The sequence below is a fragment of the Melozone crissalis genome, unplaced genomic scaffold (assembly GCF_028551555.1).
Source record: "Melozone crissalis strain CALT ecotype California unplaced genomic scaffold, PUWL_Pcris_2 ptg000005l_1, whole genome shotgun sequence".
Taxonomy (NCBI): domain Eukaryota; kingdom Metazoa; phylum Chordata; class Aves; order Passeriformes; family Passerellidae; genus Melozone; species Melozone crissalis.
In genome coordinates, this window is record NW_026535783.1 from 48,165,860 (window position 1) to 48,181,941 (window position 16,082).

At 41.7% G+C, this 16,082-nt stretch overlaps 1 protein-coding gene across 1 annotated transcript in view; it reads left to right on the forward strand.

The window, feature by feature from the left end:
* Positions 1-1,883, forward strand: part of MAP1B (microtubule associated protein 1B) — a 66,772-nt gene extending 64,889 nt beyond the window's left edge. Inside the window, exon 7 of the mRNA XM_054289107.1 lies at positions 1,691-1,883. Coding sequence (XP_054145082.1) covers positions 1,691-1,846 — 156 coding nt within the window. The 3' untranslated portion in view covers positions 1,847-1,883. The remainder of the gene's footprint in view (positions 1-1,690) is intronic.
* Positions 1,884-16,082: the final 14,199 nt, after the last annotated feature.

Consider the following 16,082-nt stretch of genomic DNA (forward strand, 5'->3'; position numbering starts at 1 on the left):
AGCACCTCTAGCACAGATGGTGGCTGCCAGAGAATGGGGCCCTGGGTTGGTTTGAAAGACAGGTGTCTGCCAAGAAAGGCAGGAACCTCCTTTGGAATGGAGAATATGATGAGAGGAAGGAGGACCTGCACCCAACACCTTTTACCCAGAGCAATTCTCATGGTATCTCTGTCCTTCCCAGACAAACTCCCAGGTAAAAATAGAGAGTAGCTAGCTGCACTCTTCCCCTGAGGTGTGGCAACTTCTTTTGCCCTTCTTAAGTACTCCATCATTATTATCTCCTACCAACATATCTGGGAGAAAATTCCTTGAGAGAATGAAACAAAAGGAAGAATCCTAAACCCCAGCAGGCACCCTGGCTGGGCACCAGTGATGTGTGAAGCAGAGCTGCACTGCTGTCCCTTCAGACCAGTTCCTGGTTTTTAAAACAGTTAAGAACTGGTTTATAGGGCCAGCTTGGCCATCTCATAATTTTACTACACCACATACATGATCTGAGTTTGGCATTGTTGCAGTTTTAAGTAGGGAAGAAATGTTTCACACTTTTTAGAGAAATTACATGCATTTGGAAACTTCATGTGCCTTTGCATTATGATGAATAAGTAAAAAAAGTATTTGTCTGTAATCTCAAGAGTTATCAGTGCAGATTGCAACCTTATACTTCTCTTGAAAGATGCATCTCAGCACTGTGAGAAACCAGCCTCACTCTTCAACATTTTTAAAAGTTTAATAAGGGATAAAAGGGACAGTAAACAGCGATGGGTGTGTAGCTGTAGCTAGAGGCACACTGGCTAATCATAGCAAGTCTTCTTATGTACTTTTTCATTGCATTAGTCAAATACATATTCATACAGATTAAACATATTCAAACACTTCTTTAAACTTGTTTACATGTTCCAGGGATTCTTTAGCTTGGTTCAACCGCTGACCCATCTTTTTAGAGTACATGCAGTAATCATGGATGTGATTTTGAGAGTCGTGTCTCACTTCTGTGGTTTCAGCAGGCGATAGTGATAGTTGAAGGGTCAGTGGCAGTGGTCTTTACATCTTTACAAATGTTATCTGACCATGCAGACCGTTTTAGCTATTTCCACAAGTATTTTAAATCAACATCAGCTATTTCACAAATTCATCTGATTTTCTCACTTCTGTCAGTTAATTATAAAAACAAAGACATCAGTTATTATTCCACAACTACAGTTACTTCTGCATAAGTTAACACATAACATCCACTTTAGTATTTTGTGAGAGCCTAAACTATAATTTATGTTTACCACACTAAAATATACAAGTTACACTGGGACCAAGACACTGCCCCAAAAAGCTGACAAATTATACTATATTAAATGCACATAAAAGTGATTACAAATTGTACTATATCAAAATTGTGGTGATTAAATATAATTTGCAAAAGCCAATACATAATAGCGAAAGCCAAGAACTACATAGTTATTTATAACAGCACCTTACAAAACCAACATTTTATTTTTATAAACCTTATTTTCAGTCATTCTACCTTACCTACATGTTGATTTCTTTTTATCCATCCATTTATTCAAGTATTTATTGCATAAAAATTCACTCTTTCCGAAAGGGAAACATACTTGTTGGCTGGGGCTTCTTGAAAAGACATTTTACATATCAACTGTTTCTGTGGTCCATTAAATGGGACTTTTACTTCATGTTGCAGGTGACTTTAATCCCAACCCATGACTCAGAAGTGATGAGAGAATGGTATCAAGAGACCCATGAGAAGCAGCAGGATCTGAACATCATGGTTCTTGCAAGCAGCAGCACTGTTGTTATGCAAGATGAATCGTTTCCTGCATGCAAAATCGAGCTGTAAGAACAAGACCGTGCAGCTCAAGATTAAACGGCGTTTCCAGAAAACACCTTTCCTGAAAATTCATCATCACAGTGATGCAAGCACTAGCAACCCCAATTGACTTTTGCCAGGTAGAGGCATTTGCCCTCTAAAGAAATACAAAGAGAGAAAGAGAGAGAGGGGTAGGAGGAGAAAGTAGTATATTATTAGGTCTGCATTAGTCTCGTGGCAATAGATGTATCGCTTACTAGAGTCTGCTTATGTTCTCACATGAGAAGAAAGTCTTAAATTTTTATCAATTTGAGCTATCACTATGGGGATCCTTTTTTTAAAGAATTAAGTTAGCTCAAACATAAAAAGTAAGAGAACATGGCTAGGAAGGGATGTATGACCTAATCACTCATCAGCAGCTTTCCACTTTAATTTGAACTCTGCATACTGACACACCCTAACAATCATAGGCCAAATATGCATGTAGCCTGCACCCCATCCAGAAGTCTAAAACCTTTCTTACAACATGCAGAATTGTTGGTCTAAGGCATGCTTCCAGCGAAAGCCCACTCACTCCAGCCAGAACTGACCAGTCCACATGCTTGAAAACACCCATGTCCACTGTCGATTAACTGAAGCAAAATACCAAAGCAGTCGGGAGTACATACAGTAGACAATTTGCCTTAGAAAGTGACTTGAATGTACAAAGAAACTTGATGCACTTATTTTTTAATGCTGAGACAGCAAATTTATAAAACATCTGTGTAGGATCATAGTTACACCAGTAAAGAAGCGTGAGTGTGCATGTGTGGTATTAGGAACTTATCTGACTGGTCAAATGGTTTGGTGCTATGAATTACATATATTAGTTATGTGAACACTTCACAGATGCACCTGGACAGCTCAACAAGGCAAGACGAGCTTTTTTTTGAAGGCTCCTTTCGTACTGTGGAAGCAAGATAGAAGTGGTGTCTAGTATCAGAGTTACAAAATTTAGTGAAACATTCAGAACGATGGAAAAGGTTACCTGTGAGCCTGTACAGTATTCAGCCAGCCTTTTTCCTACCTGATTTTATTTGTTTAATTTAAGAGTGAACATAGGAACAAATGTACAGAAGCCTTTCTTTTTAGTGCTGCATGAACGTTTAATACATGACTTGTAGCAAACATTTTCATTTACAGGTAAATGCAAAGAAAAATTTTTCAGGTGAAGGCATTCTTTTTAGTAGTTTTGTAAGATAAATGAGTAGTGTTGTTTAAGATTCTAGTGAGAATTGATATTGAGGTAAAATTTATTGAAAACAGTCAACTGTCAATGCCTTTTTCAGGAGATGGGTATGGAAGGATACCCTCATAAAATTATTCTGTTGATGGTGACAGAAAATGGGATTTGAGAAGCTGATTGCCCAATACTTAAAAGGTTATAACTTACATTCTCAACCCTCACAAGATCTTGGAAAAGGATAGAACAAGCAATAAGCAAAAAGTAACTTCTCTTCCCTTTTCCTTCCCTTCCTTTTCCTTCTCTTCCCCTTTGCTTTCCTCTTTCCTCTGCTCTTTCCTTTCCTCCTCTCTTTCCTTCACTCCTCTCTCCTCCTCTCATATCCTCTTTTTTAACTCTTTCACTTCCTTTCCTCTTCCTCTTGTTGCCTCTTCCTTTACTATTCTTTTTCTCTTCCTTTCCTTCTTCATGCCTCCATTCTTTTCCTTCTCTATACTGATTGCAGAGGAACAGCACCACTGCTCTGTGATTTAAGACAGTTTGGATTTTTTAGTCTCAGAAATTTTACCCCAGTTAAAAAAATCTTGTTGCATTGTAAAAAGTCTGCAAATCTGAATTTAAGAAGGTGTAAAGGCCTACAGCACGGAGTTATGTGCTGGTTGTATGAATCACCATTATGGCTGTTAAGTTTTACAATGTAGTGAACTATGACCTCATTTTATTTTCTCTACTTGTAATTTACTTTAATTTTACATTGTTAGGATATTTTTGTTTAATAGGTGTATGTTTGCAGTCCTAATTTTTATGAGGGTTTTTTCATACTGGTTTAGGGTCTTGTAAATGTGGGCTTCTCATGCCCATTTAATGCTGTGAATTACTGTTTGTCAGTGGTTGGGGTTTTGATTTATTTTTAATGCCTTCTCTTTTTGTAGATTTCTCTAGCAATGCTGTTTTATTTATTGCTGTACCTGTAAAGTAGTTAAGAATAACTCAGAGTGACTATGGCACAAAAGGCAGATGGAAATGTACTGTGAAAACAAGCATGTTTGCTGGGCTCATGTAATTCACTTTAAAATGCTTTTGTAATACATAGTCTACAAAGATATGGGATAACTTTGCAGACTATGTTGTATAATTTTGCAGGTATGTTCTGCAGAATTTTTGGCAGAAGAGTTGTACTGTTTCTACAATTCTTTCTGATTTGTCTATTTTATTATATAGTTCAGAATTCAAACCTTTTGAGTGGGTGGGAACAGATTTTCTGATTTTCTGACAACACCTGACATGGTTTGTATCTCTGCTTTGGTAGAAAATTGTTTTAAGTACAGTGGTGGTTTTGTGACTAATCTCACTTATGCCACTCACTCCTGTGAATCAGGAGCAATTTCACTACTGTCAGGGAAGTTACAGTCATCTGATCCTACTGTAAATTAAATTGGAATCAAGCCTTAAATATGCCCAAGCAAATTTAGGATGGCTGAAACATTTGTTTTACTTCTGAAATAATAATTATAATTAGACACATGTTGCTTTTTTTGCTGCTACAAGAATATTAAAACCATGGTCTGGCTATTCTGAGGTATTGTAATGCCTGTTCCATCCACTCCCTTCCAAATGGCAATGGTACCTAGATTCAACACTGCGATGAGCTCCTCCATTGGCTCCTCTTGCCCTTAATGACTTTCCTGCCTGTGGATCTAATCTACCTGTGCTAATCCTAGTGCTACACAACTAGTTTAGTGTAACAGTCATCAAAATGTACTGTGTACATGAACGATGAGTGCTGTTGATCAGCATAGATTTCTAGGAGCATGGTTTGTTATTGATTACTCTAATTGTAAAGATTCAATATCTGAGTGCAAAGAACACTCCATTTCAATGATGGTATTACCCATAACAGCATTCCCAGTCATGATCTTTATGCTATTAATATAATGCTTCATAATTCAATGAAGAATTAACTTTGGGGATCCCATCCCACTCTTGAACTTGGACAGGGCCTCTCTTGCATGCCTTTTCAAAGTCCTGTGGTGGGCCTGACTCATTGACCTCTATTTTCACCCCATCTTTCATAGAAATCACTTTTGATTTTTTTTTAACTTATTTTACATACTGTGGTGAATGGAGATAACTGTGTATATGAATGTTGAGGTTTTTTTAATTGTCTATGATAGCTTATGCATTTTAGGAGAGTTCTGGTACTCTTTTACTAAGATTTAATAAATTTGTTAATTGAATTTTCAATCCCTCCCAACACAAGCAAATGAGTTCCAAAGAGCACTTGCTGTGCATTTGGAACATTTCTGTCATGCGCTTCTCTTTGTTCATCTGTCGCCAGAGGTTCTTGCTCAGTAATGATGTTTATGAGAGAAATAGTAATTTTCTTGGTCTGGATTTACTAGAATATGAAAAAATATAATGTTTACTCTTGAAAGAAAAGCTTTCATCGTTTCACTTAATAATTGAACAAAACACTAAAATCAACTAGGGGTAAGCATTTCTTAGAATGCAATTATATTATTTACCTGGTTTAAAAATGTTTGCTATTTTAAATTTGAAAAAAAAGAATAAAACTCTTGTTTGTTGTGACTTTACAAAAAAATTCTTTAAAAAAGAGTAACTAAATAAAACAATAGCATAATGTATAGAAAGAAAAAAATTTAAGAAGCAGCTTCTCTCTACTACGCTAAGTGCTCCAGAAGTCAGGAGCTACCTCTTCAAGACTGGGCTGTAATCTCAATGTAAAAGACAAAATCTGAAATATGCTTTCACGCATTTGCATGCAGCCATTATCTCCCAAACTATGGAAAGAAAGTCTTGTGGCTGGCTGAGAAGCACCTCACACACCTCCTCTCTCTTGTTCTGAATGGTGTTTGTGTCAGTCTGCAGCTGTGTATGGTATTATGTCTTATAATCCTGCATCACTTCTATTCTATCCAGTCATATCTAATGTAGAAAATTAGTTTCAGTGAAAGTAATATGTAGTGCTTTTATGATATTTGTGTGCAATATCCCCTCTTCTATTGAGGATATTTGATGTAAACGAATCAAACTCAGTTCCACAATAAAATACAAAAGTGCTAAAGTGGTGTTGACATGTTTCTTGTCTTTGTGTATGTATGTATTTTTAAGTTCTCTCTTTCTCTTAGTCATGATTACCTAGTCTATGGGGTTTCTTCTTTTTCTGAAGATCAGTGATTATTTGAATGCCAAATAAACCCCAATCTCTCTTTAGTAATTGGAAGATAAATGTGGAAGGATACTTTTATCTTGTGGTGTGAAATGTTATCATGATGTACCATGACATGGTTCTCTTTGTTGTTCTCATTCCTGTACTCCCCAGGAGAATGAGAAAGCACCTCATTTTCAGTAACTACACAGCCACAGATGATGCCAAATAAATTTACATCAAACTGAGTCCACCATGAGGTCTTTTCCAAAGTTGTTGCAGTTCGACAAGAGTGTGTAGCTTGTCTGCAGTACTCATGGACCCTTCCTGACCATCACTGCCCATTCGTCTTGGTTGGAGGGGACAGAGTGGGGGGAAGCTGAGCCCTCCGTTCAGTTTTTTACTGTATAAATGTTCAGCTTCCTCTACTGCTGTTGAGGGAGGCTGTAACATCAGGCTTTCTACCTTTGTAGTGGCTTGCTGCTGCAATGGCCTCTGTACTGAGATTGCAGTAGTCAATGATGATGGCATGAAAGCAGGTAAAGCCTGGAGCAACAAAATGCAAGGAGTGCTCACCCCCAGGAGAAGCAGAGGTCCTGTGGGATTTCCTCCACCCTCAGACAGCAGTCCCCTTTTGCAGGCCCTTATTCATCTCCAAAGTCCAAGGGTTTCTTTCTAGCTTCTTATGACTGTAAGAAATGCTGTACTTTGCTTGAATTGGGCTGAGCATGGTGAAATAGGGAAAAATTCTGACTAGATGAGGGAAGTCAAGTGCTGCAAATCTTATAATTCTGCATATGTGTACATCAAGGTTTTCTAAGCTTTGTGGTAGAGTAACTGATGCTACTTAAAATATATTAAAATGATTGTGCAAAGGAGACCAGGTCAAGCTTCAATCCCAGTCATTTACTTGCAGCTGCATAGCAAATTTGTGGTTTTGCATAGGTGTAACAGGGGCCAGGCCTACCTGGTATGTGGTGTTTGTCTTGCTGTTTCCAGATGCCACATGAAAGCTCCTTTCTTCAACACAGCTTAGCAAATTCAATTAGCTTATGAGGTATTATTTCAGATTCCATGGGAACATGATGGTTCCTCAGATCTTTTCAGTCTATAAAAAATGGGGGATCTATCTTGTGGCATCTTAGACCAGTAGACTATTCATTCTTGATTTCTAGTGTTCTGAGGGTGGGAGGAAATTTTAGCTTTTCATTGTTTCCAATGTCTTGGTTTGAAAAAACAGGTGTCTGCTAAGGAAAGCAGGAGCCTCCTTTGGGATGGAAAATGTAAACCCCCTCCCTCTGAATTACTGTAATTTTGAAATTAAGGGGCTCTCAGGCAAGGGTGTGGGAGTAGGAATAATAGTTCTCTATTAGGAAAAACATAAAAATAAAAATGCAATAATACATAACAACACTGACAGAATCAGAATATTACCTTATTGGTATAAATACCAATACCCTTATTGGTAGCAGTCTGATTAGATGGTGGCTGCAGTCCTCCTGGAGTGACAGATGTGGTTGTGTTGAATCAATGAGCCTATAGAAAGGGAGTACATTTCCTCTGAAGGTCCAGTGGCAGTGTAGATGGGCCTGGTCTTCCTCTGGGAATCCAGTGGGAAAAGGCTGCTTTGGTGTTCCAAATCTCAGATTACATCCAGGTAGGAATGGCTGGCTCCTCCCCATGGGCCATCCACATCCACAATGGGATGATGTAATTTTATCAGCCACGCAGTGACACTCAATGGCCCATTAACAGAAGATATTTCCCAGAGGGAGGATTGGTTGTGGAAGAGATAAAGAAAAACCGCCCCACCTGGTTTTAACAGGTGGCCCAATTAACTGGAGATAACTGCCCCACCTCTAAGAGATGGCAATAGAATACGTACCCCTGGCCAATCCTGCATTTGCAACATAAGACACCCAGGATATGGCAAAAAAGAGGTGTTGAGGGGTCCTATGATGCTTTCTAAAGCATCTCTAAGCCCAAAAGCATTGCCTATGTCCTTAATTCAGCAAGCAGTTTTTGACTGCTGCCTGCTGTTGTAATCACTATTCATCTTCCATAGATGTGACTAGTCTGCACTAGCACGTACCATCCTCTGTTGTGCTGTGTGTGCCTTCTTTGACACCATCTCCCACAGCACACTCCTGGAAGAGCTGGCAGCCCTCAACTTGGACAGGAGCACTCTTTGCTAAGAACTGGCTGGATGGCCAGGCCCAGAGAGTGGTGGTGAACAGTACTGCATCCAGCTGGGCTCTAGTGGTGTCCCTCAGGGATCAGTGTTAGGGCCCAGTTCTATTTAGTCTTTTTATTCATGAACTTGATGAGGGGAATGAGTTTACCATGATCACATTTGCAGATGATACTAAGCTGGAAGTGAGTGTCAATCAGTTGGAGGGTAGGAGGGCACTGGAGAGGGACCTGGACAGGCTGAATTGATGGGCAGAAGCCAAGAATATGAGGTTTAACAAGACCAAGTGCCAGGTCTTGCACTTTGGCTACAAAAGCCTCAGGCAGAGCTCCAGGCTGGAGACAGAGTGGCTGGCAGTGATCAGGCAGAAAGGAATCTGAGGATACTGACTGACAGCAGCTGAGCATGAGCCAGCAGTGCCCAGGTGGCCAAGAAGGCCAATGGCATCCTGGCCTGTGCCAGCAATGGTGTGGCCAGCAGGAGCAGGGCAGGGATTGACCCCCTGTACTCAGCACTGATGAGGCTGCACCTCAAATCCTGTGTCCAGTTCTTGGGCCCTCAGTTTAAGAAGGACATTGAGGTGCTGGAGCATGTCCAGAGAAGGGCAACAAGATTGGTGAAGGGTCTGGAGGTCAAGCCCTGTGGGGAGCATCTGAGGGAGCTGAGGTTGTTTAGCCTGGAGAAGAGGAGGCTCAGAGGGGACCTCATCCCTCTCTACAGCTCCTAGAAGGAGGGTGTAGCCAGGTGGGAGCTGGGCTCTTTTCCCAGGCATCCAGTCACAGGGCAAGAGGATGGAGTCCTAAAGTGCATCAGGGGAGGTTTAGGTTGGACATTAAAAGGTATTTCTTCACAGAAAGGGTGATTGGGCATTAGAATTCCCGGGGAGGTGGTGGAGTCACTTTCCCTGCAGATTGGTCCATCACCTGTGCTTGCGAATCACACAGAAAAGATAATTGAAATATCTGGAGCTTATCCCTAATACAAAGAAAGCTAAACATACATAACAATGCCTATATGCACTAGAGTTGCGTCCTCTGTACCTGTTAAGGTCCAGAAATTAATTTTGATTGAGCTTTTACAAATCTCATGTTATTTTGCCGCTGCTCACCTATGTCATAGTTTGATGCTGGTGCAATGCCAGTGCCCCCTGAAAATTACACTACCCATGGTGCCTGCTGTGAGATGTGACCAGGAATAAGCAAAGCAAGCCCCCACTTAGAAATAAAGAAAAGAAAACTTTATTAACTAAACTACAACTACATGTAAAAAGAGACACACAGGAAAAATGAAAACCTTCCAAAAACATTTTCTCCTCCCCCCACCAAATTTTCAATAAAACCATCCCTCAGATCACCAACTCTTGGTCCATGACCACCCTTTAGATAATCAATTCTCAATTCATTAAGAGGAGAGGAGTCCTTCTTGTGCCATAGGCTTCCCCAGGAAACACCGTTGAAACCTCGTGTGCTTCCATGTCACTCGTGGCACCACCTGGAGAACATCTGCCATCGTGACCTTCCTTCCATGCCCAGTGCTCTCACCACTGCACGTGGACCAGAGCTGCTTCTAGGGTTGTCCTTTTAAGGATGCTTTCTCCTGTTCCAAAAAGAGCACAGTCTCACCTTTGGGACACCTGCCCTCCCAAATTTCACCCCCTGGGGCCGAGGGGTCTCAACACTGAACCCTCTTGGCTCTGAGCTATTGCCTCCCCCTGGATGCAGTCTCTTGTCACAGGAAACATGGTTCTGTCCATGGCTATAACAAGAAATGTCCAGCTAAGGCCACTCCATCATCTCTTCCCACCTAAGATTCTTCTCTACTCTTCCGCCATCTTTCACTTCCCAGACCTTCACACTTGCACATTTCCTTCTTCCATTTCATCTCTATCTCTCTTCTAGGAGTTTTCATTGTCCAAAAAAGGGTTAAAAGCTCGGGCTCTGCCTGTCCAAAACTCCCACAGCAGCCGACACCTTCTCGCTGCACCCCCTCTGGCTCCTTCTCGGCTGTGCTGCCGGCACACAAGTTCCAAGGTACCAGGCACAGGCTGTATCTATATCTATATCTATATCTATATCTATATCTATATCTATATCTATATCTATATCTCTCTCTTTCTCCTGGGGGGCTGCCCGATGCCTCCTGGCGCTTCTCCCACCCTTCCACGCCGGGGCCTCTTTGCCTCCCACCTCTGTCCAAGGCCCGGCCTACCTCACCCAGCCACATGCCTGCCCAGCAGCGGCAGCTGGACCAGGGAGAGATCTGAACTCTCTCCTCGCTGGAACCCAAGAGAACTTCCCCCGGGAGTGCTCTGCTTTTAACCCCTGTGTTCTCAGAGGTGTATCCAATGTCCCCAGTGGTCACACCAGGTGCCAATATTCAAATCTGAACACCTATTGGTGTGACCACAGCATATCCCAGAAAACTTACTTCCTCTCAAACCATGACACTTTCCTAACTGCTGAAGGTAAACCGAACCACCAAGTCAATTAAATACTTAATATGAACCCTCTTCGAGAGTGCAATTCAGCATTCCCAGGCAGAATTTACAGTTTCCAAAGATGAAATTGTACCAGGAGTTACCCTCTGTAAGGATCAGAACAGGCTTGAAAATTTCTTTGCCCAAATCACCTAAAGGAGAAATGGTCAAGATTTGCAATAAGCAAGATATATTGAAAGCTGAATTTTGTCATATGCTAGTCACTGGAGTTCTAATTCTAAGATTATTTCTGTGCCTGGGGCATTTTCAATTTCAAATGGGTAGAATGGACTTGAGTTCATTAGAAAGGTTTAAGAGTAGCATGATTCAGTACTATGCAATTGCTAGCTGAGTTCAGTGACAACTTTGGTTTCTGTGGGGACACTGATGCAGAGCAGGTGGCACAGTTTTCTACCACATTTAGCATCTAAAGTTACTTTTGAATTAATGGTTTGTCACTAATTTTTGACCTATACTTCATTCTCCATGGTTTTATTGTGAAAGAGTCACTGTCACAAGTTCAGGTTGTCAGCAGTATAGCAGTAGCTTCTCTTCTACAGTTGAAAAGCCTTTTCCTCATCTCAACAGTTCCTATCATTAAATTTCTAGAAAGGTAAATTTAAATCTACTCTCCACAGATGTGTTCAAATATTCAAATATACTTTGCAGGACCGAATGGTAGTTTCTACTGACCCAGGAACCTCAGGAATTGCAGTTTAAACTGACCCAGGAACCTCAGCAAAAGTGGATGCTGTTCAGCGGACCACATCTTGCATCCTTTTAAATCAGTGGTGCAACTCCCTTTTGTAACTGTTGACTCCAGCTTCCCGAGGAGGCAGGGGAAGAGAGGACACTTGCTAACCTGTGTCCCAGACTGTCTTCCGTCTGTCTCAACAGCACAGTGATGGCTGCTCAGGTCAGAAATTCCCTTGTACCAGCCAACCTTCACCCAAAGCTGGCAAGCATCATCATCCTAGTCCTATCATTTAAGGGTGACCAGAGAACTCTGGCATGGGCAGGCAAGCAGCTGGGACAGGCCACTTAGGGAAGGAACAGGTGCTTGACACCAGCACTGTGTGTAGGACACAACATATGACCCAGTCTGAAAGCATCTTGTAACCTTATCTTGGCAAGGTCAGGTGTTACCATAAATAGGGCCCATCTGTGCAAGGCTTCTGGCTACATTATTTGAGCTGCAAGGGTATAAATATGTAATTCTCTTCTTGTGAATAATGGATAATGACCTTCAATGCTTTGTTGGAACTGTTTTGCCAGTAACACGGGCAGTTACATATTTACTTGCCTCAGCAGCAGCATATTTGGTGTCTGCCATGGGTTTGAATTGGGATGCTGCTTTTTTAAGAGTAGCCAAATTCTTACCAACATACCAAGCAGGTTTTGCATTTGTATTGGCCTCTGTTTCTTTTGGCTAGTATTGTTGAAGGGTTTCTCCCAGACTTGGGAAAACATGGGAGAGCTGCTCACACTGGCATGTACAAGTCTGGCAATGCTGTGCCACACACACTACCCCAGTCAGGTATCGTTTGGGCTGCTCATCACAGCTCAGTGACTATGCAAGACAATGCATATAGCAATGGGAGATTTTCCCCTGCCTTCAGCAATAAAAACACCAGAATGAGCAGGGAAATTATTCAAAAACTTGCAAGAAGAAAGGCGCAGTACTGTGATTTAGAAATATACTGACAAGGGGAAAACTGCAATAATTTTAATCCTAATCACAGCCGTAGTCAAATGAAAACAGGATGTGAAGGAACATTTCCAGGAGAGGTCCTCCAAAAATACGAGCTAGTGTTACTACTAAGAAAGATTTTGGTATGTCCCCTGCAGGAAGTATTTAGCCAGTCCTATTCATGCATAGAAAGGTCTAGACAGCTGTCTGAAACAGGACAGCAAGAACCAGAAATGCTTCAAAAAGCATTGAGAGTACCCTAACATCCTAGTAAGAAAGTGTTCATTGGGTTGTGAACTTGCATCAAACATCAAATCAAGCATCAGAGAGCAGGGCTGGATGACTCGGAGCTTTTTGTGCTTGTAGAGCACAAAGCTATTTTTTTAATATGCATATACAAAAACACATCCACACTCTTCCCTTAGCATCAGAGCTCACATTTAAGCAGCAGCAGATCAAAAGAAGCTGTATGACTTCCCTGCCCCTCCTCCTTTTAAATGTGGACAGCTGCATCACAGCAGGCGACGGCAGAGCACACATGGCTGCAGGCATCTGGACATAAAGGCTTTTGACTACTTGGGGCCCAGTCTCACTCCTAGGTGCTGCTTCAAACTTCTTTTTTAAAAGTAATTCAGCAAGCAGGTAAAAAACCAGATTCTGTGTGCAACATGATTTATGCAAGGGGGCAAATAATCAAGTCTTCCTGGAGTGGGAATGAGAAAATCAAGTAAGTTAAGCCAAGTTAGCTGATATTGTGTTGATTTTTCATGCTGTTGCATTTGGTACAGAGCTACTGTATGTGTCTTCCCGGGGAAGACAAACAGCACTGAACAGCACTGGGCTCTGAATTAGCCTGTCTCACAAATTGTCTTACTGTTGACCTTGCTCAAAGCCAGCAGGTAGGAGAGAGCACTAAAGAGGAGAGTACCTTCTTCCCCTCCCTCCAGCTTCATTTGCTAATACATGTTTTGAGCATCTTGAGATTCAGCTGTACCCACAGTCCTCAAACCACATGGTGGCCAAGCACTTGGTACCCCAAGCTGCTTGCACCACTGAGATGTGGCTGCAGGGCAGAGACATGGCTAGCCTCCTTGGAAAAGGATAACAAATAAATATGAGATGATACATAGGAGGAACTCGAAGAGAATCACAGGCAAGATCAAAAAGGGAGTAGCAATGAGGATTGCTGGAGAATTCAGGAGGGTGCAGGTACACATATTGGACATGTAAGGCTTTACTAAGTGTGAAAACACTTTGACTAGACCAAACATTAGAAACTGGTTGCTGTTGAGGCCGTGGTGAAACCTATGGTGGGGAGGAGCAGGACAGTAGCTACTGGACCACAGAGAAATACTTAGCTGGGGTCTAAGAGGAAGAAGGTCCCTAGTGTGCAGTTGGTCGAGCTGGTCAAAGTGTCAAAAGTGGCATCTCACTCACAGTGATACCAAGAGGACAGATAAATGTGAGGGCTTGGCTTTTGGTTCATGTCATAAATAATCTGGATCCTCTGGTCTGGATTCTCTGGTCTTGGGTTTGATATCTTTCATCTGGCCCCACGAATCCGATTTGCTGCCTGCAAAGCACTTTGCAAAGAAATCCCCTTCTCTCAAGGGCACAGGGGGATATGAGAGGAGACTGCTGAAAAGGCAGAGAAAGGTTGTATCTACTGGTTTATGCTTTGAACTGTTGTCAGAGAATTCCAGCCCATATGCCTGAAGTAAAACAAAGAGGCAACCTATAATATTCATTAGCAGGCTACTCAGAGCTCACAGGAGGATTTTTTTTCTCCTATTGCTGTAATAGTTAAGTCTAAATAAATGGGAAGGGGGGCAGTTGTGGGGGAAGTGAAGCCAACTCTGTGAGACAGCAGGGACACAGCAGCTGGCAGCTTGCTGGAGCTCAATTAGCATTAGCAGCCTGGTGTATCTACCAGCAGGCTGAGGGAGGGAGGATGGAGGTGCCCATGGAAACAGGCTCCTTGTGCTGCCAAGAGGCCAACAATAACCAAGGAGAAAAGTGTAAAATTGTAGTGTAGTGAAGATCCCAAGAGGTGATGTCTGTAGAGAGAAGTTCGTACAGGAATTTGGATGCAGGAGTGATTGCAAAACCTTTGGAGCTACAGATCATGTTCTGAAACTGAATAACTGAAACAGTGGTCAGGGAAGGGATACTCCATTCTCGTGTCTCAATTAGGAGTGACTATGACCTTTTTAAAATTACTAGTTTTAAGGAAATTGTTCTTAAGAGTGTATTTGGCTTTCTACCCTTCCTTATGGCTCCCTAACTTCTCCTAGTAATCAGACAGCATTTAGACCAAGAAAGAGAAAAAAAATTCAGGAGACTTTTCCAGGAAACTCCACTGCTAGGCAAGCCAAAAAATCATCCACTTACCTGGCTGGAGACAGCACTCTCTTGTTGCTCTATGGGATAAACTACAGGAGATGCTGACAAGATGGGGTCAGGGACCTTAGTATCAGGTTTCCTAGACATAAAAGAGCAATCAGGCTCTGAGTGTGTTTGCTGGGAATTCTAAAAAAGGTGTCTGGTGTATTTAATGTACACTTTCCTAGACTTAAAACAAGTTCACAGGTCTGCAGCATGTTCTTACTGGATTTACAGTGGGTTTGTGGTGTGAGTTTTATCACTGCAAAACTACACAGACGCACAATAAAACTTGAAATGCTTATTTAGACCCTGTGGTAAAGCACAGTGAGACAACAGTGCTGCTGCCTTAACAAACTGGAATTACAGCATGGCTGTTGCTCAGGTCTCCCTGTTTTAAAGGATCTTGTCCCAATGTGCACTCCAAAAAGTTGCTGGCTGCAGCTGACAAGATTCAGTGGGAACGCATGAAGGGATGGATGCTGATGCATCACAACCACAATCAATGCACTATGATTCTTTCCTGCCTTGCCATTTCCTTGTGCTCTTGTGAATAGCTACATTGTTTTACTGATCTGAAGAATGGGGCATGGGACCGTGAAAGGAATTAGGTCAAAAACCCCATGAAACAGTGCCCAGAATATAAAAGGAAAGTACACTGCAGTATGAGGCTCCTTGGTGTGTGCTGAGGTGATTGCACATTTCTCTAGTGACTAGAAATAGAGCAAAGCAGCACCAGTAAATGCAGAAGTTTCCAACATCCTTAGAGTAAAGACACAACTGAATGCATGTTCAAGTGCTTACTCACTAGGCTGAAAATCCTTGTGGTTTTAAAAATAGCCTAAAGTTAGGCTTCCTACCTTCCTACTCCATACATAGAAGCTTGAATTTTCCAAATGGGTTGGGAAAAAGAAAAAAAACCCAATCAATATATGTTAATCCTCTTAGTGTCTGCAGTTCAGGGTAGCAAAGGCATTCTTTCCTGTGAGAAACCCCTTCAGAAACAACTTGTGTTTGAAATTCTTCCCTTTTCTTCTTTCCACCCTTCTAGACCTTTCATTACAGGCAAGCTACTCCTTATGCCTTTCTGTTGTCTCTATCCCATGTCTTGCCTAGCTGATGGTAAAAAGAAAACA